The 27,180-nt window shown below is 39.4% G+C and overlaps 1 protein-coding gene across 5 annotated transcripts in view; it reads left to right on the top strand.

The window, feature by feature from the left end:
* The window catches only part of LOC117983992 (uncharacterized), a 137,506-nt gene that overhangs the window by 56,771 nt on the left and 53,555 nt on the right, over positions 1-27,180 (top strand). For 4 of the 5 annotated variants that reach the window (XM_069499593.1, XM_069499594.1, XM_069499596.1 and 1 more), the window contains exons 7-12: positions 10,235-10,372; positions 23,363-23,669; positions 24,852-24,966; positions 25,520-25,636; positions 26,053-26,286; positions 26,707-26,813. In XM_069499593.1, coding sequence (XP_069355694.1) covers positions 10,235-10,372; positions 23,363-23,669; positions 24,852-24,966; positions 25,520-25,636; positions 26,053-26,286; positions 26,707-26,813 — 1,018 coding nt within the window. The remainder of the gene's footprint in view (positions 1-10,234; positions 10,373-23,362; positions 23,670-24,851; positions 24,967-25,519; positions 25,637-26,052; positions 26,287-26,706; positions 26,814-27,180) is intronic. The other variant, XM_069499595.1, reaches the window with a different exon arrangement.

The raw sequence follows: 27,180 nt of genomic DNA, 5'->3' as shown, positions 1-27,180 counted from the left end.
TCATAGTGCAAAAAACATTTTGCACGAATTCCCTGTTGTAGTGCGGTTAGTTGTGTACAACTTCAAAACATTTTTGCGAATTTTTCCACACCCAAAAGTATAATTCAACAATACAGCGAATGTATCTATCAGACAGGCTCTGCCCTGAGATAGGACATATTTTATCAGATGTTACCTATCGAATATATTAACCTTTAGCCTTGTCAAATAAATTATACAATTATGGTACCGATAGTAAGTTTAAAGAGAAATCCGCGATGAAATGCTTTTAAGATATGCCGGGTCAAAAGCTATCTATAACAATTCAAATAGTTATCTGCAATGCTTTGCTTTATTTAGTGCGGGAAATAAGAAACACATCTACATAAATTGTACTTAACAACATAGATAATAAAATATTTAAACAAAGATGCTTCTACTACTATACTTCATATGGCGCAAGAGCATAGCTGTGACGTTTGTAATTATGATGTATCTCCAACCAAAGTAGACCTAATATTCCTAAAAAAAGTGAATTTACTTTTCAAACACGAAGTAATCGTTTAAAATGATGAGTTACACATAGAGACTATCGTAATTTGATTGCAAATATCAACAAAGATAACAAACATTCACTAATAGGAAAAATACGTCCTATCCATACTATCCATCCATACTAGTCCATACTAGTATTATAAATGTGAAAGTGTGTCTGTCTGTCTGTCTGTCCGTCTGTCTGCTAGCCTTTCACGGCCCATCCGTTCAACCGATTTTGACGAAATTTGGTATAGAGATAGCTTTGATCCCGAAGAAGGACATAGGCTTTTTATTCCGGAAAAATCAAAGAGTTCCCATGGGATTTTTAAAAACCTAAATCCACGCGGACGAAGTCGCGGGCATCATCTAGTTTATAAATAAATAGAAGCCTCCCGTCATATGGAGATATACTCAAATTATGATTAAAATAAAATAAACTAAAGTTATGTGAATAACTACTTTATGTTACTATTTTTGTGACATTTGATTTATTAATATTTTTTGTCTCATTGATTTTAAATTTAAGTGATTTGTTTTGTTAGTGATCCATTGCAATCCGTCGCTAATCCTACAATTATTTCGAGTGTGATTATTATAAGGGTACGTGTAAAATAATTGACGCCAGTTTGTGTTCTTGCATGTCCACGTATACCTAACAGACAGTTTTTATCAAGGCTGTGACGCGTAGCGGGCAAGTCCGGGTGAGAACCCGTATCGATAAAGTAATACATACATGACACATTGAAATTATTACGCCTTTGACCTTTACCCAAGATTATTTTTATGAAATTCTGAAAAATTATGAAATAGTGATGAAATTGTAAAAAGTATTTTGTATAAATTGAGGAGCTGGCGAACAAAATGGTGTGGACTGTGGTTACACTTCTGATCAAAATACTTTTTTGGCCCACTGAATACAAACTTGACCTCATTTCTAACAAAACATCCTAAAATTGAGCTAAAACTAAGTTCGTGATTTCGATCAAAACAGTACAATTACAGTAAAGTTTTAACAGCTCTCATTTAGTTTTTTGATACTCCTATAAAATTTTATTTCATGCAATTACACCATTTTGTTCGTTTAACTGTTCGTAAACTTATTGAGAAGTTTCTTGAATCAAAAGACAACAGAATCGACTCCAATGAGTACTAGTTAGTGCCATAGATTCTTTCGTTGTCTATGATACTTGACAAACGTTCAAATTGTTCTTCTAGTTCACAGAAGTTTTTTGTGCGCTTCTGCACATTATACTATGCTGGGTTGGTCAGAATTCTTCAGGAAAACACTTGTTGAAGCACTATTTTCTTTATTCCCTAGGTACTGCTACCGCTAGGTCTGGAGGAGAACTGTGCCGGTATACATTTTTGTGTTGTTTCGGATTGACTATGCTGCGTAGGCCCTACTGGCCGCTACAGCGTCACCGGGGGGGTTGGCGAGCGAGTTGTTCAAGCTCTGCCTGGGAGTGAGCCCTAGGGCTCGAAGAAATAATTCGAGAGGTCGGGGCCAACGTCCTCCTAAGGGCGCCTCCTGTGAGGCTCGGACCACGGCTTAGGATGACGTTGGGATGGGTGGAGTTGTTGGACTACTGGTTAGTCCGTACGCCCCCGAGGCCGTGGCGTGAGTCCACGTCCGGGTGACGTTAGAAATCGGGGACCTCGTCTTCGCCGGCGAAGACGCTGTGATGAGGTTGAATTGTGTAGCCCTACAAGATAGGGAGTATTGTCGGTCATGATTTGATCGTCGGGATCGTTAAGGACGTGCTTAGGGCGTCTTTTATCGGGGGGGTCGTTTCGGTCAGGGATGTATGTCGCTGCCTCAACTATTAGGGGGTTGGGGTGTCTAATGGCTTTCTCAAAATAGTTTTTGGAAAGCTGTTTAAAGTAATGAGCTATTGTCGGGAGTTGGAGGTCTCTGTGGAGGTCCACGTTGCGCATGTACCACGGGGAGCCAGTGGCCATACGCATAAACTTATTCTGTAGGACTTGGAGAGGTTTAAGAGATGAGGGCGGCAGGTGTGCAAATGCAACACAGGCATAAGACATTATTGGGCGGATGCACGTTTTGTATAGCGTGACTTTATGTCGAAGTGACATTTTGCTTTTTGCGCAAATCATGGGGTAGAGACGGGAAAGCACATACGCTGTGTTCTTGCGGACTCTACGAATGTGCGCGGCGAAGCTCATCTTGTCATCAAAGGTTACACCCAAGTACTTGGTATTAGTTTGCCAGGGAATGGGGCGGTCGTAAAGAGTTATTTCAGTCTGTCGAAGTTTGTATTGTGATTTCCTTTTGGACTTTTGAAAGAGCACTGCTGCGCTTTTCTCCGGGTTAACCTCTATCCTCCAAAGGCGGAACAAGTGGCCTAGGCTACTGACTGCCTTTTGGAGTCGAGCTTTAACGTTTCGGTAGTTTAAGTCGCAGCTGTATAGAGCGGTGTCATCCGCGAACTGGGCTATATGAACATGCGGGGATCTGGGAATGTCGCTGGTGTACAGCGCGTACAAAAGTGGCGAGAGCAGGGAGCCCTGAGGGACTCCAGCTCGGAGAGGTCTTGGGGAGGATAGGGTCCCATCCAGACGGTAGCGAAAAGTTCGATTGGTGAGAAATTCTCGTAGTAAACGTACGAGTCTTTCGGGCACGCTAAGATGGTAAAAGCTTGTAGATCAAGCCGGCGTGCCACACCTTGTCGAAGGCTTTGGCTACATCGAAGAAGAGGGCTCCCGTTGGGATGCCTCTCGTTTTGAATCGGTTGAAACCGAGAAGGATGTGCTCCGTGCGGCGGTGCACTTGGTGAACACATGAGTGTCTGGTACGAAAGCCAAATTGCTCGTCGTTGAGGAGGTTTTTCTCCTCTACGACGGACCTAAGTCGGTTAAGGATGACTTTCTCATACACCTTGCCAAGGGTGTTGAGCAAACTAATGGGGCGATAGCTAGTAGGGAGGTTCCTAGGTTTCCCTGGCTTGGGGATGCCTATAACGGTAGCTTCTTTCCACCTGTCGGGGAAGGAGCATCCCGCCATGAGGGTGTTAAAAATGACAACCAGGAGGTTGATTAATACGTCGGGGAGTAACTTTAGAGTTTTGTTATTAATAGAGTCGGGGCCTGGGGCTTTTTTGGCGTGAAATTCTTTGATAATTTGACGAACTTCGCCGCTATTCGTCGGGAGGATTGGATCGCCACCTGGGGCGGAAGAGAAGAAAGATGCTAGTTTGTTTTCGACTAGTTCTATGTGGGACTTGTCTACAGAGATGGTGCTCGGGGAGCATTGGGCTTCTAAGCTATCGGCCAAGCATTCGGCCTTATCGACATCTTCAAAGGCGGGCGGTTGATTGGGACGTAAAAGCGGAGGAGTGGCCGAGACAGGGTCGGCTTTGAGAGCTCTCGCCAGGCTGTAGTAGGCTACATGCGATGGCTTGAGCTCACTCAGCTTCCTGTCCCATTGTTCGTCGCGGAGTTCGGCAAGGCGAGCCTTTACCTCCCTCTGGGCTCTCCAGAGTTCTCTCCGGTTGTCGGCGTTAGGACATGCGTCATGGGCTCTACGTTTAGCGTTTTTGATGGGGATGAGCTCTCTGGCGTCGTCGGGCAACTGTCGACGGGTGAAACCGTTCGGCATCTGTCGGGAGCAGGCGCTTAGAGCATCGCGGATATGATTAGTAAGGTGCAGTGAGGCTGCATGCGCTTCATCTAGACTACCTATAATGTCAGGAATTTGAGAGATGTGCACTGAGTCTATAGACTTAAGATGCTCTGAGAGCTTCTTGAAGTCAATGACTGTTTTGGTCGGGGGGGCCGCGGTGGGCGGGGGTCCTAGCCGCATTAGGACGGGACGGTGGTCTGAACCTAGCTCGGACAGCACCTCCAAAGGACTCACCTGAAGGGCGATGTTCTTTAGAAGAGCTATATCGAGTATGTCCGGTCTGTCTGTTGAATTGTCGGTCATTGGATAACGAGTCGGTGTGTCAGGGGCTATAACTATGAAGTTAAGATCGGGGCGGTGCGTCAGTCTTTCGAGTTGGCGTCCTCGTGAGTTCGGGGAGCGGCAATTCCAACTTTGATGTTTGGCGTTAAGGTTTGGCCACGATGACGGAGTCTCCTAATGAGAGGAGCGCGCGGTTGTCGCTTTCTAACGGATTTTTCGAGGGAGAGAGATAGACGGATGCTAGTATGACCGACGGATGGCCAGTCATACTCACCTGACATATGGAAGCTTCCATATTGGTTAGTTGTGGAGGATCGAGAGGAGTGCAGTGAAGAGCCCTTCTGTAGTATATGGCAGTGCCACCCTTAGCAGTGGCCCTGTCGTTTCTGACTATATTAAAATTGGCCATTTTAGGATTACTTCTACTAGGTTTTAAGAAGGTCTCTTGCACTAGGAGAATGTCGGTTTGATGTGCACATACAAATTCGCGGACTTCGTCCATTTGGTCGATAAGGCCGTTCGCGTTGTAGACCGCGACTACTAAGGAGTGGGGTTTTAATCTACCTTTGGTTGTACTATCCATTATAGGTTTTTAAGGTTGTTTATGGAGATGAGTAGACCCAAGTGTTGGGTAATGGCTGCTTTGGGATCTTCCCTGAAGGTCCGGGCGAAAATTTCCATCTCCACTATGTCAATAGAGGCGAGGACGGTTTCTATTAATTTGAGATTATCCGCAGCGTTTGCCGCTGCGGATGTATGGAGAGGTTGCTCTGGCTGGGGCTGGAGCTTAGACGTAGGCGCGGAAGCCTTAGTCGGGGCTGGTTGGGCGGGCTTGGCCGGGGCTGGTTGGGCTGGCTTGGCCGGGGGTGCCTGGGTGGGCTTGGGCGCAGGGGGGTTAGCCCTGGGAAGGGGTTTTTCCCATGCGTTGGTGGCCGGAGCCGGCGCAGGGACGAACTTCTGGGCGGGTTGGGGAGCTGCAGCAGGTTTGCGGCCAGCCGGTTTGACCCTTCGCTTTTGCTCCTTGGGGGCTTTAGGGCATCCGCGATAATTCGCGGAGTGCCCTTGAGACCTGCAAAGAACACAACTCGGGGGTTCCTCGGTTGGTTGCTTCCTGGGGCAGTCGGAGATGCCGTGGTCCCCTAGGCACTTTGCGCACCCCAGGCGAAACAATTCCTTGCGGAATGGCCGTACATCTGGCAGCGATGGCACTGGCCCATCCTGCCGCGGTTACGGGGGGGTTCTATTTTAAGACCCGTGAGGCGACACACCGATGTGATTTTCTTACCCGCGGGGGTAAGTTCAAGAGTTACGAGCACCATCTCGTAAGGGACTTTGGTTCTAGGATGGTACATCCTATGAACCTCCAGGACTGGTAGCTCCTGGGAAAGGAGGTCTGTCTTAATGAGCTCCGTATCGAGCTCTTTCGGAAGGCCGCGGATAACTACGCGTAGAACGCGTTCGTCAGGAAGAGCGTAGGTATGGAATCCTACATTCTCTTGGCGGAGAGTCTTTGTAAGAAGGCGATGGTCGCCTGAGGTTGGACATTGTACTTTGATGCCTACTGCGGTCGAACGGGCACTCGTGAAGGAGATACCCTGCTGGTCTAATAGTGGTAGGATACGCTGCCAGCTCAGTTTCTCTCTAATGAAGAGAGGAGGGACTTTTTCCCTTGGCGGTTCCTCCATGGGGGAGTCTTCAGACTCCTCCTCGGGGGCCGCCTGGGAAGCGGGCTGGGATTCAGAGGCCGAGGTAGTTGCAATGCCCACTTTTTTAGGTGGATTTGCGTGGGATTTGGAGGCTTTTAGTTTTCGCTTCTGGGCCTTGGACTGGACGGTAGTAAAGTCCTCGGTTTCTGACGAGGCTGGTGATGTCTCGGAGTGAGGCTCCTTAACGTCGGTCGGTATAGGTTTGGGGGCTGAAGGCCCGGGTTGGGTTTTGGAGTGAGGCTCCTTTTCGGTCAATGTCGAGTCGTCCTCCATGGTCATAGCCGAGGGAGGAGATTCCGGGGGTTTGTCGAAGCGGGTGGGCTTCCGGGACGGGTCGACCTTAAATTTATTAAGGTAACTTGGATTTCGGGTCGTGAGATCGGCCAAGAGGGCACTCAAGTCTACGTCATTGTAGAATGTCTGGGGCAAAAATGTTCCCTGATGGGGCCCGGGAGCGGGTTGGTCGGGTTGTTGAGGGCCCATAGTGGACCCGGTGGCTCGAATAGGTCCCCCCTGCCTAGGCAGGGAGGTGAGTACCTACGGTGTGGCCCTGATATGAGTCCCCGCCCTTGGGTGACGGGGGTGTGGACCTATGCTGCGCTTAGTCTAGTGTACTCACGGAACCTGGACCCTAGAACTACACTACACTATACACAACGCAGGAACAATCCGATGGCACTTTCACTACTCTGAAGCACTGGGCGAACTCGCGCGAGAGAGTTCGGATCGGTGGCCGAGTAGCGGAGCGCATGGGCAGACGTCCGCACGGGGCGGATGCCGAACACGGAATGAATCGCCGGTATACAAAACCGGGCCAGTATTTATTCGAAAATCACATGAAAAAAGTAGGCCATCTGATTGGCTGGCAAATCAGAGGATCTTTACATTGACCAATCAGGACAGAGCAGGCTCGAGAGGTGTGGCCTACTCAAAGGGGTCTTTTCGACTCTGGGCTATACCGTAGTGAGAGCCGCACCTCTCGCTCTATAATTATTTCTATCCCTTTCTACAACTATCTCGCTCTATCACTGTTGCTATCTCTATCTACGCTATTTCTCTCGCTCTCAACTATTGTTTTCTCTGTCTACTTTCTTTCCTATCTCTGTTTATTTGTAAGCCTGTCTCTTTCTATTTATTAAAATCTTTATCAAAGGCTATTAAATTTAAGTTGTTTACATAGTAAAATCTTAACAAATCCTAACATAATACGCTACTGTTTACATGCTATTCAAGTATATACTATACATAAGACATTGCTAAACATAAGTCTATGACCTATGCCCTAATACCTATAAACTATCTTTATTAAATTACATGCTAAACATTGCTTATCTATACTATAAAATCCTATGGTTGCTGCCGGAATATTACGGATATTATCTAACACCTTGTATAGTTTTAAAATATTCAAAAAAAAGTGTTTGTACATATTATCATACATTTAATGGCGGAAAATACCGATAACGGGATCGTGGGGTCAAATTTGTTCATGATGTAAACATCGGCTCATCGGTTAGGGTCAGATCAAGTTGGAGTGAGCCGTGGCTATATTTATACTGGGCTATCAGCCAGGCTAAGTCCGTTAAATAGCTGACGTGGCAGGGGAACTTTCCATTATTGATACCTAGCGAGCACTAGCAACCTCACTTGTGTAAGTAATTAACATTATGTACCCATTTAAGAAAACATGAGCATTCCTTACTTACTTCTTTTATTATACTCACTAGATAATGTCCGCGACTGTGAATTATTATTTAGTTTTGAGTTGCCTAGATAAAATTAAATTTGTCCAAGTGACGTCATGAATATATTATAATCTCGTGAATACGTCGTAATACATGTTCTATTTTCGATTTCCAACATTTGCATAGTTTGGTCACAGTTATTGTTGTAATTCCATCCCTACTCTGTGGTTTGGTTCGACTAATTTTATTTACGCATATTATTTGCCGTTGTCTACAAATGATAAAATTCAACAAACTCTTATCTGTGCTGATTTGATATATTGACCTTATTGTTTACATTTACGAATAACCTTGCGATATTAGAGTTTATTATTCAGATACTTATATTAGGCTTATTTCAGAAAAAAAAAATTACTTATATATTTTAAATCCACACTAATATTACAAACGCGAAAGTGTCTGTCTGCGATGCCCGCGGCTTCGCCCACGTGCATTCAGGTTTTTAATATCCTCTGAGAACTCTTAGATTTTCCGGGATAAGAAGTAGCCTATGTCCATTTTCCGTCCCTGAGATGCAAGCTATCTTTGTACCAAATTTCGTCAAAATCGGTTGAAATTGGTTGGGTCGTGAAAAGCTAGCAAACAGACAGACAGACACAACTTCGCATTTATAATATTAGTATGGATGACGTATGGAGATAACATTACGTATATATTTGTATAGTGACAAAGCGCAACATTGCAAATTCTTAGAAATTGTTTGGATAAATATTTCTTCAGGTTGGCCTTCCAACGACATCAAGTAGTGTTATAATAGTCCAAGGGAAAATTTAAACATCAATTATTATTGTATCGCGAGGCATGACTTACCAATTTTGGTCGTAGTGTGTACGTATTGGCACAGTGACGTCACTGTTGACTTGCTGGAGGTGTGTCCTTCGTGGTAATATATCGTGGCGATATGAAAGTTTTTCGCACGTACGAGTCTTAGTAGAGCTCAGAGTATTTTAGCACATTTGGCATATTGTGTTGACAAAACTAATAAGCATTGTAAATTTGTTTGGATTTTTAGAAGCAAGTACTATTATTAGTATCAGGCTGAATTTTGAGACTTATGCGGTAGTTACTGAAAAACAATTATTTTATTTTATGCGAAGTTTTTTATTCTGCTTAGCTAGAACTGTTTTTAAATACATATCAAAAATTGTGGAACCGGCAGGATTCGAACCTGCGTCTTCTGGGATCGCGCCCGACGCTCTGAACGCTAAGCCACGGTTCACTTGCTGCCAGTAACAGTTTTTGATATGTATTTAAATATTTCCTTGAAGTGTAGGTAAAAACTCATTTACTTGTTACTTACTAACTGTTATTTACTTGCATATAGTTGATCCGTCCAAGAGTGAAGATCACCCACTATTGGCTAAGATACAAAGATATAATTAATTAACAGAAGCACTGTCTGGAGCTAGCATATAGAACATTTATAAAATCACTTAAAAATAACAGAATAAAAAAGAGCACTGTCTAATTAGCCTATTTGAAACATTACGATTAGGTATAGTATTGGTTGCATCAAAGGTAAAAGCAACAGGGTGAAAGGAAACTTAATATGATTGGCTGATGAACGATACATTAGGAATATATATAAGGAAAAGCTGACTGACTGACTGATCTATCAACGCACAGATCAAACTACTGGATAGATCGGCTGGCCATGCAGTTAGAGCTATTATGACGTAAACATCCGCTAAGAAACGATTTTTGAAAATTCAATCCCTAGAGGGGTAAAACAGGGGTTTGAAATTTGTGTGGTCCACTCGGACGAAGTCGCGAGTTATTGCTAACTGTCAGTGAATAATATTATGTAAAAAGAAATAGGTTAATATATTATACTAGCTGAATTGCCCCGGCTTCGCTCGGGTGGAGTTTGGAAAATTGAGGGGGAGTTTGAATTATTTTTTTCTCTCCGTAAGAACCATCCTCGTACTTCAAGGAATATGATAAAAAAGAATTAGCGAAATCCGTTCAGCTGTTCTCGAGATTCGCGATGAGCAACACATTTAGTGATTCATTTTTATATTATAGAGATAGATACCTACTCAAAGTGAATACCAACAATTACGACACTCAGATCACATTATTTTGTAGAGCGCGATCTCTTTTGCCCTCTTGATTTTGTGTTTTCTGCCCTTCTCACCACCGAGCGACCGAGCACGAACTTTATACGCCATTTAATAATATTATGTAAACATGTCTAGGGATAATGGCATTAGTCACTGTATTAAAGTTTAATTTTACTTAGTCTAAATCTGCGGTCTCTCCAAGCGATGTCTCAGATCTTTCTGTATGACCTTATTTCATCCTTCTGTTCCTTATCAAACTGACGCAATATTGTTGTTTTGCAGAATAAACAGCCGTACTTCCCTATCTTTGGCGAGCAGCACCCACGGCCGCCGCGCTCGCGCCCTAAGGACGCGCAGGGCACCGTGCGTGCCTGCGCCGCGTGCCATCAGCATCTAGTGCAGCAGTGGAATGCTTACCAGGTACATAATATGTACCTACTAAAAAACCCGGCCAAGTGAGAGTCAGACTCGCGCTCCGAGGGTCCCGTGGGTACTACATAAATCAAAAACTATTATGCATAAAATAAATAAAAATATATTATAGAATGTACAGGTAAGATACCCCACTTGGTATATTAGTCTTACTTTGAAAGTTGAAAATACTAATTATTATTTGTTGTTGATGAACACATTTATTTTGTGATGTAACCACAAATTCCCGATTTTCGGATTTTTCCCCTTACGTGTGCTATAAGATCTACCTACTCGCCAAATTTCATGATTCTACATCAACGGGACTGTAGTACGGAAGCCTGGGGCCTGCGTGCGAGAGTCAGACTCGCACTTGGCAGGTTTTTTGTATTGTTAATTGTTCTGTAAAATCTGTCATCACCTAATTTTGCAAAAAGTACATATTCTGTGCGCACTTTCGCGCACACCAACTTATTAAGAGTATTAGTAGTATGATGTTTAAGCATTTATATACAGGGTTACAGGAAAATAGGACACGATCCCGTTAAGGGGTTAGTACAGGGCATTAGCTATCAAACAACCCCTAAAGTGCTTATGCGAAAGTGTATCGTTTTCGAGTTATTTTTTTTTTTATTTTTTTCTTGGTTAAGTGGTGTTTGCCACTTTAAAAATTAATAAAAAAAATTAACAATGTATTTCATCAGATTTTTTTAAAATATCTTGTTAGTATATATCCTTGTAAATAATAAACAGTTATAAAACAAAAAAATCTTTAACCATTTTAAAATTACAGCCCAAAAACTGTACAAGTTTTCGATTTTTAAATTTAACTCTTTGAATAACTTGCAAATTTTCTGTAAAAATTACTAAGGCACTTATCCTGCGGATTATTTTAAAAACATCTACGTTTCGTTAGCTATCCATTGGTATAAAAAATTAACAAAAAAGTCATAAAATCAAGAAAAAATTACACAACAAAGAGACCAGGTAGAAAATTCTAGCAAATGCTATTGCCAAAGAATTAAATCAGAATCAATGTAAAAACGAGTTTAATGCAAAATCGTTAAAGATTGTTTTTCAATGAGGTCAAAAGGTAATATAAAATCAGTCAAGTGCGAGTCGGGCTCGTACACGAAGGGTTCCGTACCATCGTACAAGAAATAACACTTTTTAATTTTTTTTAATTTTTATGGCGGCCATTTTGTAATTTTTTGTATTTGTTGTTATAGCGGCAATAAAAATACACATTCTGTAAAAAAATCAAGTCTCTACCTATTGGGGTTCACGAGATACAGTCGACTGACAGACAAACGGACGGCCGGACAGACGGACGGACGGACGAACGAACATGAAATTTTCACAAAATGTGTATTTTTATGGCCGCTATAACATCAAATTCTAAAAATTACAAAATGGCCGCCATAAAAATTAAAAAAAAATTAAAAAGTGTTATTTCTTGTACGATGGTACGGAACCCTTTGTGTGCGAGCCCGACTCACACTTGACTGATTTTATGTTACCTTTTGACCTCATTAAAAATAATCTTTAACTATTTTGCATAAAACTCGTTTTTACATAGATTCTGATTTAATTCTTTGGCAATAGCATTTGTTAGAATTTTCTACCTGGTCTCTTTGTTGTGTAATTTTTTCTTGATTTTATGGTTTTTTTTTGTAATTTTTTTATACCAGTGGATAGCTAACAAAACGTAGATGTTTTTATAATAATCCGCAGGATAAGTGCCATAGTAATTTTTACAGGAAATTTGCAAGTTATTTAAAGAATTAAATTTAAAATTCGAAAACTTGTACAGTTTTTGGGCTGTAATTTTAAAATACTTGAAGATTTTTTTAGTTTTATAACTGTTTATTATTAACAAGGATATGTACTAGCAAGACATAAAAAAAATCTGCTGAAATACATTGTTCCTTTTTTTTATTAATTTTTAAAGTGGCAAACACCCTTTTACTAATAAAAAAATAAAAAAATGAATAACTCGAAAACGATACACTTTCGCATAAGCACTTTAGGGGTCGTTTGATAGCTAATGTCCTGTACTATAACCCCTTAACGGGATCGTGTCCTATTTTCCTGTAACCCTGTATATATATACACACTGACCTACCGTAGCTTTCATGTAAGTATTAGCAAATCAAACCGTTATATAACAGTAATAACAGTACCCGTAGTACAAGATTTTACGTCTCACCAAACCAAACCAAATTCGAGAGTCGAAATACTTCCGCGTTACAGTAAACTGGATCTTAATAGCCTTGTTTTAAAGCTCAAGTTTGTCTACACTTTTACAGCCAGCGCTCCAAGCGGAAACATTGCGTAATTAAAATCAGTGGCATTGAATATTTGACTTCAATTCAAGGCTGTTTAGGTCCATTTTACTGTAACGCGGAAGTATTTCGACTCTCGAATTTGGTTTCGTTTGGTGAGACGTAAAATCTTGTACTACGGGTACTGATACTCGCAAGTCGCAACATGAGTTTACTCAACAAATGGTTTGAACTTTTCAGTTTATTAAAAATCATGTTTATAACCTTTTAGTCTTTACTAGACTGTTTTAGTATTAGACTATTTTATAAATCGCAACTAAAACGTAAGAGTGCCATGTTGTAGTGAAAAAGGTCTAACAGTGGGCTGTATCTCGTAAACCGTAATATGTAGAGAGTTGAAATTTTCAAGAATTGTGTATTTTTTCTATAGCCGCTATAAAAACAAATACATAATTAAAATTTCACAATGGCCACCTTGAAATTAAATAAAATTAAAAAGTGTATTTTTGTATGATGATACTCTCTGTGGGTAATCTCTACTCTCTCAAACCTAAAAAAGAATGAAACTTAAATCGTAATTTATTAAAAATCGTCAGGCTCGTGTTTAATTTTATTAAAAATATATATCTTAGATAACTTAATACTCATGTGTAGCGTAGCACCGTTTAACGATGCGCATGATAAGAATGATTTTTTTAAGTACTTAGATTAGATATAAAATTGATCGAGTTGATTACTGGCATTATCGTCTGTCTAGTTTTTATGTATTGTATTTTGGAAAATTCCTAATTCGGTGTAAAGTATGTCAATGTTTCCTTATTTTGCACAAATATAAACCAGAAAAAATCGAACTTATGACAATGAACAGAACACAACAATCTTTATCTGTATCTCATACCGCTCATACCTTATCTACAGAACTCTGACCTCATGATTTCTTATTATTTTAATCATATAAATTTAATAGGATTTGATAGGAGCGATTCCACCTCCAAGGGGTATGTTTAATTTTATAGCCCGTTCTATTTGCTACTTGAGTGCTCGACATGGTTGGACCAATGGACCAACATTTACGGGCGGGATGTACTCGAGAGCGAGATGCGTGATGTGTGAACAACGCGAATCAAAATTTGGTGTTACATACGTTAATTTTTAGGGTTCCGTACCTCAAACGGAAAAACGGAACCCTTATAGGATCACTTTAGATAGATAGATAGAAATACTTTATTGCACACAAAAAATATTACATAACTATTACAGATACTACAACTAAAAAACACTTTGTTGTCTGTCTGTCCGTCTGCCTGTCAAGAAACCTACAGGGTACTTCCCGTTGACCTAGAATCATGAAATTTGACAGGTAGGTAGGTTATACCAGACATAAGGGAAAAATCTGAAAACCGTGAATTTGTGGTTACATCTATATCAAGTGGGGTATCATAATATGAAAGGTCTTCACCTGTGCATTCTAAAACAGATTTTTATTTATTTTTATGCATCATAGTTTTTGAATTATCGTGCAAAATGTCGAAAAAATACGACTGTTGTACGGAACCCTCGTTGCGCGAGCCTGACTCGCACTTGGCCGGTTTTTTGAAAATCAAATGTCATTATTTAGCAAACTAAAGACATTTGAAAATTATTAATAAGGAAAGTTTGTCTTAAAGTCAATAGTTTTGCAATTTTGTTGCCCTTATTTACGCACGAAGTGGGCTCAAACTTTGGTTTAAATAAAATAGAGACGTTTTATTTCAATGGTCATAACTTTCAAAATAATTTTACTATATTTATTGTTCTAGGGCATAGATAATGCAGAGATAAATTGATATCTGGCTTAGTTATAGATTTAGAACAACAAATAAGTGGCGTAATACGTTTGTATGGAGAAGTGCGTAAGAGTTGTCACCTTAATAACAAGATGTTCGAATAGATATTCATATAAATATGGCTGGTTTATAGTCGTCACAGATATAAAGTAACCCTAAAGGGCAGGGTCAACGGTTTTCAGATAAGAGTGATATACTAGATTATTATTATTATTTCTTGCAGTTTTATTTTGAACTTTATGTCTTCGGAATAATGATCTGTTTGAACGTGTTTTGCATACACTAGGCACTGTGCCTATGTTGGTTAATTATGTTTGTTTTTTTGACCTCTTATGACAGAAGTGCAATCTGTTTGAACTTTTATTTATAGAGGAATAATATTATATTTATTTATTTTACCCGACTACGACGAAGCCAAAGAAAGGTTATTGAGAGATCAAAAACTTTACACGTAATTGTAATTTACTAAAACTGTAAAGCATTTGTTTCGCTGGAGTGCTTTTGATTTCCTGGCACTTGCTTTCTTAGACTCTGGCAAAAATTCACATGATTCTGTTGATTTTATGGCCCATAAGCAAATTTCATTGCAAACTATAAAGAAACTAGGTCCCCAATAGGTGGGCAGACGACATCAAACGAGTCGCAGGGAGCCGCTGGATTCAGGCAGTGCAAGACCGTGGCGTGTGGAATTACGAGACCTATATCCGGTAGTGGACGTCTGATAATGATAATGATGATGATTATGAATTAAAGAAAAAATACAAGACATACAAGACAGCCGGTGTATATAGTTCTGTATACACTTCAGTTTACTAGTCGATGACTTGATGAGACTTGACACTTGAGATTTAAAAAAAACAAGTTGAATTTAAACAACATAAATAACACGTACTTACATAATATTTCTTACACAGTTCGTAAGGTACATGTAAAAGTGTCTGTTTATTAAGTTTTTGAATACTAACGTCTCAAGATGTTAGCGAATATTATTGCATTCACACTTGACATGTAGGTATTTGCTAAGCGTATTGACAAATATTGATAAAGCCATAAGACGCGCACATTCTCGTTCGAGACGTTACCGTACGCACGCATGTGACGCGTATAGAATCGAGCTGTTTAAATTAGTTTAGTTAATTTTTCTCTCCATTATTATTGACATAAATTATAGGGCGTGCTTCTTAAGCAAAGATTCTACGACTTTTAAGTATTGTGACAGTGGACTTTCAACATACTTTTAGTGTATAGTGTTTTAGTGAATATGCGTTTTGATATGATTCTAATGAATTTGTATTGAAGATCGACAAAAACTACATATTGTGAGTTTTGGTGATCGTACTTTTGGTTTTGAGAGGAGTGTATGTGACTAAAACTATAGTGATTTGACATTGGAAAGAAGGATCTCATCTCTATGATTATGTCGCCTGCTACAGATAAGGTAAAACCTACGGTTTATGAAAATATTGTTTCTTTTTAAGAATATATTAATATAGTTTTTTAGGGTTCCGTACCTGAAGGATGTTGATGGGGCCCTATTACTAAGCCTACGCTGTCCGTCCGTCCGTCCGTCCGTCCGTCTGTCTGCCTGCCACCGGGCTGTATCTTGTGAACCGTAATAGGTAGAGAGTTGAAATTTTCATAGAATGGGTATTTATTTCTATTGCCGTTCTAACTAATAAAAAATTCATAGTAGCTGCCATGAAAATTTAAAATAAAATAAAAAGTGTTAAGTATTTCTTGTACAATGGTACGGAATCCTTCGTGTGTTAGTCTGACTCGCACATGATCGATTTTTAAAATGTATTAATAGATAGTTAATATTAACTGTAAGAGAGCCAAACGCATTTCTCTTTGAATTGTCTTGTTTAAATTAACATTTTTGTTTGCAAACTGGCTGATAAGTTTTCATAATAATGTGCATTAAAATCTAATAAGTACCAACCGTGCGTCGAGCTAAATAAAAACTTAAGAAATAGATTTTTAATCTGCACATGACGAATTCTGAATAGAGCCATTATCATGACAGTTATTCAAATTTATATTTTTAGTTGTGTAATAATAATTGACCATGCTTTAGTCACATTTTACTATGGGTTTTGCTTTTTAAAATGTATGTTCTATCTTTTAATTGGCTACATCGATGTTTTCTAATAATTATATTATACTATTTGTTTTAACTATACAAATATTAGGACCTCCTCAAATATAACCCAAATACTTTCCGAATATGTTTGCCTTTTCTGCCGAAAGTTGTGTAATCAGGTGATAATGTAACTATGACGTAGGTACATATTTCTAAACGGTTTATTTGCTTATTTGTTCAGATGTGTACAGTATTGCTTTACACAATAACTGACGATATCTGTACAAATGCGTCGTTCTTTACCAGTTTTACTAGCCTGATTTATGAATTGACCACTAGATGATGCCCGCGACTTCGTCCGCGTAGATTTAGGTTTTTTAAAAACCTTTACTTTTGCGTGATGAAAAGTTGCCTATGTTAATTTTCAGGACCCAAGCAACCTCTGTACCGAATTTCATACAAATCGGTTAAACAGATGGACCTTTAAGAATCACGTCAATCCGTTGCGACGTGATTAAAGAACAAACAAACACACTAACAACAGTATGGAATACGGATCAGCTAGTAATATATAAATGTTCATCTTTATAATTACATATTTATTATAATTCATTTATCTTCTAATAAAATTTGCGCATTGACCTCAAGCCCGCCTTCCCAATTAATCGACATCGAGTGACCTTTTATTTTATCATTTACAATAGGCGTACTATAATATCATGTGAACTGTTGACCCTTGGCCGTATGACTCTCCTATCATCGAGTTATTATCAATGTTTATACGACTTAAATGCCCGCTTCTTATGAACATATTTTCTTCTGTAATAAGATTATAGAGAAAGTAGACTATAACACTAATTACCTATATAATATAAATCTTATACAATTTAATAAGATATTTCATCATTCTGTAGCGGTCTCAATAAAATAAGTGATTATATTTTAGTTGGTATATTAATAGGACGGTTAACTTTCTCAAATTATATTAGAAAAAAAAACTATTGAACTTTCATCATAAAACAAATTATATTTTAATGTCTTGTAACTCTATGGTTCATTAACAATAAACCAGTTGATACTGGAAAACTTCATTTGTTTGATTTAATTATAGTTGAACTAGCTGATGCCCGCGACTTCGTCCGCGTGGATTTACGTTTTTCAAAATCCCGCGGGAACTCTTTGATTTTCCGGGATAAAAAGTAGCCTATGTGTTAATCCAGGGTATAATCTATCTTCATTCCAAATTTCAGCCAAATCCGTCCAGTGGTTTTTGCGTGAAGGAGTAACAAACACACACACACACACATATACAAACTTTCGCCTTTACAATATTAGTCGGGATGAAATTTTGTTTTAGATATAGTTTGTTGACTTCATCACCGTTCACTATAAAAAAAAAATCCAGCCAAGTGCGAGTCAGGCTCGCACACTGAGGGTTCCGTACTACAGTCGTATTTTTGCGACATTTTGCACGATAATTCAAAAACTATGATGCATAAAAATAAATAAAAATCTGTTTTAGAATGCACAGGTGAAGACCTTTCATATGATAACCACACTTGAAAATAATAATTATTAGTTTATGACCACAATTTAATTTTTTTTGTGTGATCTAACCCTAAATTCACAGTTTTCAGATTTTTCCCCTAAAGCCAGCTGTAAGACCTACCTACCTGCCAAATTTTATGATTCTAGGTCAACGGGAAGTACCCTGTAGGTTTCTTGACATACAGACAGACAACAAAGTGATCCTATAAGGGTTCCGTTTTTCCTTTTGAGGTACGGAACCCTAAAAACGTCGAATTGAGAACCACCTCTTTCTTGGAAGTTGGTTAAAAATATTAAACATCTTTTACCAACGATTGCAGTTGACAGTAATGATGTCATAAAGCTACAGAGGTCAGTTTCTAAAATATTAATATTAGCCTATTTTTAGGGTTCCGTAGCTTAAGAGGAAAAAAAAGAACCCTTATACAATCACGTCGTTGTCTGTCTGTCAGTCAGTCAGTCTGTCTGTCTGTCTGTCTGTCAGTCTGTCTGTCTATCTGTCAAGAAAACCTATAGGGTACTTCCCGTTGACCTAGAATCGTGAATTTGGAAGGAAGATAGGTTTTATAGCACAAGTAAAGGTATAAATCTGAAAACCGTGAATTTGTGGTTACATCACAAAAAAAATGTGTTCATGAGCAAATAATATTTTCAACTTTCAATTGTATATAATACAACTGTAGCACGGAACCCTCGGTGCGTGAGTCTGACTCGCACTTGGCCGGTTTTTTAATCAGGGTCAAGGCACTCAAGATGCTCCTTAAGTCTTAAATTAATTTATTAATAATTCTATATCAGTATTTAAACAGTCAGATAATAATCATGTTATCGATTTTCAACAATGTTGCGAAGTGACATTGTGCGAAATGTTCGAATTGGAAATGAGTTACTTTAAGTGGTAATTGGCGACCGGATAATTTATCAATAACTTTATCTTAGCCTAGTCCTGTGCCCGATGGGATTTTCCGTTTTTAATTTTCAAAGTAAGATAACTATACCAAGTGGGATATGATATGAAAGGGCTTTACCTGTATATTCTAAAACAGATTTTTATTTATTTTTATGCATGGTGGTTTTTGATTAATCATGCAAAATGTCAAAAAACATCCCCAAGTACGGAACCCTCGGTGCGCGAGTTTGACTCGCTCTTGACCGGTTTTTTCTGTATTACTGTAAAAAGTTTGTATTATTGAAACGTGAGTTATCTATGTAAAAGTGTACCGTACTTTGCGTTAATCGTTGAGATAATCTGACAATTGACTGTATTGGCACTTAAATACAATGTTGCACGTTATTTTATTCGAGTAATGATTTCCTCATCTATTAATGATCGACACAAAGTATACCTACCTACTTAAACCCCTCCCTATCTTGCATTTTGTGGTCAGAGTGATCAAGAGCCACACCTGGTGAAGTTTGGCTTCGACCATTTATTTTCATACTAGATGTGATGCCCAAGACTTCGTCCGAGTAGATTTAGGTTTAAAATCCCGTGGGAACTCTGATTTTCCGGGTTAAAAATTTGCCTATATCCGTCCCTAGAATGCAAGCTGTCATCTCTGGGTATCCCAAATTTAGTTAAAATTGTTTAAACGCATGGGCAGTAAAAAACTAAGAGACAGACACACATTTTCGCATTATTGTGGACTAACCATTCAAAAGCTTCTGGCTGCATAGAATGTAGGTCGTCTACAGTATTTCATTATCCATTCCAATAACACCTAAGGTTAAATCGTCGGAATCGATTTTTATCAACATCATATTTTCATGACATAAGTAAATTAGGATATTATTGGGCCAGAAAATAGTCTAATCAGTTACTGATATCCAAAGACACCTGTTACTAACAATGGCTACTTATAAAATGACTGGGCTGCTTTTATTTTATATTAAACTACCATTAGTTAAGCAGATACCATTTATAGTTAATCCAAAAAAAATGCTCGTCATACTGATTTAAAATCATCCACAGATTAGATTATTATTTATATAGAATCTGTTATCTGTAATGACGTCATATTGTATGAGCCTCCATATTAATCTGTGATGCTTAATGTGGTATTAATTTTAATGTCAGCTTGTATTTGACAATAATAATAAATTATTGTAAGACGTAGAGTGGAGTGGAGCCGAGGCGGAGAATATTTCAACACTGTTTTATTTTTTGATGAAAACTCAAACTAATAGCTTTATCACCTTTGGCATAGCGATGTCCTTTGATTCTCCATCATGTTTTGTTTTCAATCTGTGACGCTTTATGATCTACATTATTCAGAAATAATACATAGATATGGACTAAGAATAAATATGGATCCAAACAAACGTTCCTCCCAATGTTGGGGACAATACGCAGAGAAACTTTCAGCTTTTATAAAAAAACGAAGGTCTGGCACGCGCTGGCTCTCTCTCTCTCTATTATAATAATCATATATAAAAATAAAAAAAATGGTTTATTTCCCGCAACAGCCCATATTCTGTGCAGTTAGTGGGAAACTAACATAAAATATGCTTATAATTTTTTTTCATGCAATTTCTATTATTTTAACGATTATTTTTTGTTCAATGTTTTAAGAGCTCCATATACTTCAAGTGGAAAACACAGAACCTTTACTTTATTAGAGTTTAGCATCATTCTCGTGTCCATCTCTTGATCACAGACATCTCTCTGATTATATTATAGTAACTAATAGGGATCATCATTAAAGCATGTCATCACAGTCTGCGATGAAAGTGTATCAGCTGACCTCGACGACCGGCGACCGATGATAGCAGAGATAACCTCTCCGGTGGGGTCGCCGCGACACATGGTGGACTATTGATAGATAACATAATTATTATATCAAAACACGTCACACGCCTCGTGCAGAATTTTTTTCCAAGTTCACGCGTTGTTTAGTAGAAACTTGTAGCTAAGAATACCAACTATTACTTTAGTATCAGAGAAAGAGAAGTTTCTCTGTGGATTGTCCCCAACACAGGGAGGAACGGTCCACGACCATGAGGCTTGGATCATGGTAGCTTTGGGAGATAACGGGTAATAAAGGTGTAAAAATCTTACGTTAGAGTATGTCTATGCAAAGCCGTCCTTACTGCTTTCAGAGCAATATATAATAAAGTTTTACACTTGAAGTTGGAAGTTGGACTGTCTGTCTGTCTGTCTGTCTGTCTGTCTGTCTGTCTGTCTGTCTGTCTGTCTGCTAGCCTTTCACGGCCCATCCATTCAACCCATTTTGACGAAATTTGGTACAGCGATAGCTTGCATCCCGGGGAAGGACATAGGCTACTTTTTATCCCGGATAATCAAAGAGCTCCCACGGGGATTTTAAAAACCTAAATCCACGCGGACGAAGTCGCGGGCATCATCTAGTTCTATATAAAGACAATAGCTGTGATAGCCTAGTGGTTAGGATGTCCGCCTTCTAATTGGAGATCGGGGGTTCGATCCCGGGCACGCACCTCTAACTTTTCGGAGTTATGTGCGTTTTAAGTAATTAAAATATCACTTGCATTAGCGGTGAAGAAAACATCGTGAGGAAACCCGCATGCCTGAGAATTCTCCATGATGTTCTCAAAGGTGTGTGAAGTCTCACTCATCTCACTGTGAGAGGAGACCCGTGCGCTGTCGTGAGCTGGTGATGAGTTGATCATGATGATGATGATATGAAGATAATATTCTGATAAATAAGCCGAACATCAAAATCAATAACTGTGCTTATTAATATCAGAAGAAATAAAATGGTTATCGTTAACGCTTGACACTGATGCGATAGCCTGGTAAATATACCTACCTAGAATTACGCAGGCACAGCAATCACGTGAGAATATTCTCGATATAACGGTCTCACGGGTTTTTTTAATTTACAAACTTCTATATTTTACGGATATAAAGTGTTGGGAAAATCAAAGAAATGTAAATGACTGATATATTTAAATTCATATACATTTTGATATGTGTGATGGACAACCTAGATATTATTAATTTGATTTTCAGAAACTTTATGAAAAACCTTCACTGTCTTGTTTTTCCTTTCTCCTTAAATGCTAGGATGTATTTTAGCGTTTAAACATCTAAATCTAAGGAATCTTAGATAAAAGTTATTTGACGATTGAAAAATTAGGTTAAACCATATTTTTGCCAAATACATCCTAAGTTATTATAAGTTTAAACGCCAAAATACATCCTAGCATTTAAGCAGAAAGGAAAGAAAGGGAAAGGAAGAAAGGTATTCACAGTATTTGTATTGGGGACACCCCGCACACCCGCACGTCACCCGCGCTATCCCGCACTGGGTTAGCGTAGGGCGTCCCCCCGTCTCATACCCCGATTGCCATCTCGCCCTGTCGCTATAGAAAATCTGTCAAACCTCAAATTAATTCGTCAGTAAGTTTATCCTGCGATCGAAACAGCCCTAAGTAACACAAAGTAGTTGTTATTATTCATTTGTATTACACGTAGACGCTAGATTGAGTGCAAATAGAACTATCACATATATCTTGGTTTTCTATTAATGTATCACTTATTGTTTGCACTATATTATCTGGATGATAATGGGATTTCCCTACCTTGTCATTTTTGTCACCAAATCAAAACTTGTTAGGTAAGGTATACATCAAGTTATCATAAATCATAATAAACGCTACATCTGGAATTCCGCGTAATCGTGATCAGATTGTTAGTATCTATACGATACTTATAAAGCTAGACACGTCAAGTTTAAAGTCAAAAAAATTGCAGTGGGTAGTTTAATTTAATAATTCATTCAAAAGACGTACTGTACAACTCAATAGCTCAACCGGTATAGGAGTGGACTGAAAACCGAAAGGTCGACGGTTCAAATCCCGCCCGTTGCACTATTGTCGTACCTACTCCTAGCACAAGCCTGACGCATTGGAGAGGAAAGGGGAATATTAGTCATTTAATATGGCTTATATTCTTAAAAAAAAAAAACTGTTTTGTATCAGAAATTAATTCTGTCAGCGGTGTGTGTAGGTGTGTGTATGTGTGTGTATGTGTGTGTGTGTGTGTGCGTGCATGTGTGTGTGGACGCATGTACATGTGTGTCAACAAAATTGACATAATAATCTATCGGCTATATGAAAATGTGGACCGACGACCGTTCGTTTGTATTTTAAGAGTAGAACTTTATCGTGTTAAATATGATTGAAATAATATTATGTCCAAAAAACTTCAGTACCCTTCAGATTTCATAAGCAAAACTTGTCGCTAGTTTATAACCTACATCTTTTGTTGTTCCAGATGCGTGGCGTGCCCGCACACGAGCGGGTATACACACTACGGACGCGGCCGCCCTCGTTACTGCCCCCGTCCCCCCTCAGCCTCGCGTCTTCCGGCGACAAGTCTATCGCTACCCACGCCCACTCGCCCTCCTTAGACCGTCCCCCCTCCCAGACCACGGCGTTCGTTTGCTACGTGTGTGGAGTCTCAGCACCTAGCTCGCTGTTACGGCTGGTCTACTGCTGCTCGAATCCGGAGAGAGAGCCCTTCTATCCGTTCATAACGACGCTGAAGGCACATCCCGACGCGAGTCCTATTAGTCCACAAGGTCAGATATTAGTCAAATGCCATAATTGGGGGCCGTCCATTCCTGTGCACGAAGTCACAAACACCCTATATGAACGTTTACTTTCTATGAAAATATTGGGGACTAGTGACCCGCCGTAGTTTATAATCGTTATTTTATAAAGGCTGAAAGTTTATCTGCGTATTGTCCCCAACACAAGGAGGAACGATCACCGACTATAAAGTTTGGATCATGCTGGCTTTGGGAGATAACAGGCTATAAAGGCGTAAAAAATCTTACGTCAAAATATAAAGTTTTTTTTAAAATTTCTTTCAATAGTACTTATTAGAAATCACGTCTTGAATTGCCAGACACTTAGTATCGTGGCAAACACCTTTAAACATAAACAATTCATTAAATTTATACTTTAACGTAATATTTTATAGTCGCTGGTCGTTCCTCCCTGTGTTGAGGACAACATGCAGAAAATCTTTCAGCTTTTATAAAATAACGACCGTCTGGCACGCGTTGGGTCTTAGTCCATTAAGCTGGGGGCTTGGAGGACTTGTGATTATTTTATTGCAATAGTCGCAGTTATAATGTGATATAGTATTTTCTTACTATCACATTGTAGCTGTCAAGCTTGAGTACCAGGCCGGAGTGTTATCAGAAATGATAACGCCACATTTCACCTTTAGACCCGTAGCCTTGCACATACAATTATGAGATTAACTATCTTAATAATGCCAATAATACAGTCTGAAAATTTTGTCTAAATGCTGTTGTTTTTCGAACAATTAAATCTATCCCGAAAAAATACTATTACTAAATTCATAGCTACTTATATTATAAATACGAAAGTGTTTACCTGTCTATCTATTTCTTTGTTACCTTTTCACGGCCCATCCACTTAACCAATTGAACGGGTGTAGACAGCTTGCATGGCGGAGACGGCGGCGATAAGCAGTTGTATCCCGACAAACCCCAGAAGATTTTTAAATAACCTAAATCCAGACAGTCGCGGGCATCTCGCATCACTAAAACTATGACAGCGCGGGTGTCCCGATTGCCATCTCGACCTGTCGCGAACAATATGTTCTAGTAAACCGGCAAACATTTATACAAACACGCAAGTGCATGGTTATACCAGTTAACAAAATAGGCCTAACATACAACAACAACGCGCTCAAGTGAACACATATAGAAGGTATGGTCGCGTTTCAGGCATGGTGCAGATTTGTGCATCGTGTAATAAAAATATCTCGCTCAAGTATCCCGCGTACGGCGACAGCGGGGACGCCAACGCAGCCACCAACAACTCTCATACCAACAATATTAGGTAAGCACGTCAAATCATTGTGAAGTCACATACCAGTATTACATAGAAGCTCACACACTAAGTGTCTAAGCGTGTTTTGATGTTTGATAAAAAGATACTGATTTGACTAGTTGTCAAATAAATTGTGAATTAAAACTATTCATAAGCACTTGTAAAAAGTTTACTTGAATAAAACATATTCTATTCTATTCTATTCTAAAATACCGGAGTAGGGATCTAGTAAATTTGCCATACACCTTTCAGGATAGACTGCTTTCATCTCGGTCTACATTATCACTTACTACTACTAGTCGAGATCGCAGTCACGGTCTAACTTGTCATTGAATGAAAAAAAAACCTATTGATAAATAGGTAACATTAAATTATGATATGCGAGTTCAAGACGAGACGAAATGGATGTTCTGTTCCGAATTTATATTTAAAGACGCAAACACAATATTATTGGCTTGTGAGGTGTTTATAAAGCCTCAGACTGACGTGATGCCCTGGCGTGATCGGTTGATCGTTGCCCCGTGGTTATCTTACTACAACTGAATTAATATAAATCCTTTAGGTTTAAGCCGTATGAATTGAAGCCGGGACAAATAGTGAGCAATAAACGGCCATCGAGCGCACTAGCACCGAGTCCGCACAGCCAAATCATCGCTGAAAATGGGATGGGACGGTACCGGTAAAAAGTACATTTATATCTTAGATTATATACCTGTCTTTATAGAGCCTTTGATTTGAGTAAAGTTGTTATTATATACAGATAGGCAATATCCTATTGTTTTATTACTGAACTACATATGAGATCCTTGGGGTGAGGTTTTGTGAAATAATTGTCGTTATCGAATAATGTAATACACTCGACACTAATACAAAATCTTCAGGTGACTTTTCTGTGTTGCCCTATTTAGGCAGGTAAATAAGCTAGCCTTCATTTATTTCACACGAGATTTGTTGGCCCTAACTCAACCCCATATGATATTGTTACCTTTTATAATATACCACTGCAAGAAAGAAAAAGTATTTCAATAAAAATTACAGTTTTATGAGCAGAGTTGATTATGAGATTCAATAATTAAAAAAACATAACTATTTAAGGTGCTATGTCTGTGCGGGCCTATACCCCCAACAGTCGATGGAGTGGCTATCGACGACGGCGGAGTACATGAACTCGCACGCGATGCACTTCCCCTGCCTCGCGGGCGCGGGCGCGGGCGCGGGCGAGAGCACGGCGCGCGGTGGTCGCGTGCTGGCCTGCACGCGCTGTGTGCGGCACATGGCGCGCCAGTGGGAGCACATGGACGCCGAGAGAGTGCCGCTGGAACATAGAAGGTAAGTAGGGCGATGAAGAAGAAGAAGAAGGGCGATGTACCGCGAAGCGCAGTATGGGAAGACCTCGAGGCCGATGTACCGGCGACCTCAAGAAGGAGGCGGAATGTGAACGGAATGCGCTCCTCGTAAAGACTGATGGATGGAAGTAAGGAGGTGGGGCTTATCTAGCGCGGCTGTTGACTGAGGAAGAGTCATGGACGCCGAGAAAATTTCACTAGAACATACCAGCCTAACTCGCAACGTGAAGCTTATCCATGATTAACTATAAAGCGGCCGACTCCTTAAGACCTGCCATACAGTCATGCATCACTTTCATATTAAATGCTACTTTTGTTTCTATCTATTTTATTATTCGTTCTTTGATTGCTTTTTAACCAATTTTCTGTCAGTTACGGCTATAATGCTCTTGTTCTCTTTCAGATATAACATCCCCTCACCAATGCCGTCGAACTCGTCGCTAAACGGCGATCGAGTCATACCAACCCCACCTTCCACAACCTCCGATAGAACTGTAGCTAGTCATAATGGTAAGTGTAACACCGAACTTAATGGCCTGTTATTAGAACCTTTTCCTTGTATAATGCATACAATTTTAGTTCTCACTCGCCATTTTTTATGTGTTGACACATAAAGCAAAAATACGGTACCTACTTCGAATAAGGACTAAAATCGTATTACATGACATAACATCGTATGACATGACAGTTGACACATAGAGCTAAAATGGCGAGTGAGTTCTCATTTTCTAAGGACTATAGATGCCTTTAAACTGTCGAGTGAATTGCACTTTATAATATACTATGCAGTTTTCAACAGTTTTGCCGAGGATGGTTTAGGCGTATTTTGTCTATTAAACAGGATTTCTCAGTTATACCCGGACAACATTTAGAGTAG

The sequence above is a fragment of the Maniola hyperantus genome, chromosome 7 (assembly GCF_902806685.2).
Source record: "Maniola hyperantus chromosome 7, iAphHyp1.2, whole genome shotgun sequence".
NCBI lineage: Eukaryota > Metazoa > Arthropoda > Insecta > Lepidoptera > Nymphalidae > Maniola > Maniola hyperantus.
The sequence above is the reverse complement of the archived record's forward strand: the minus strand, read 5'-3'. Positions and strand labels throughout refer to the sequence as shown.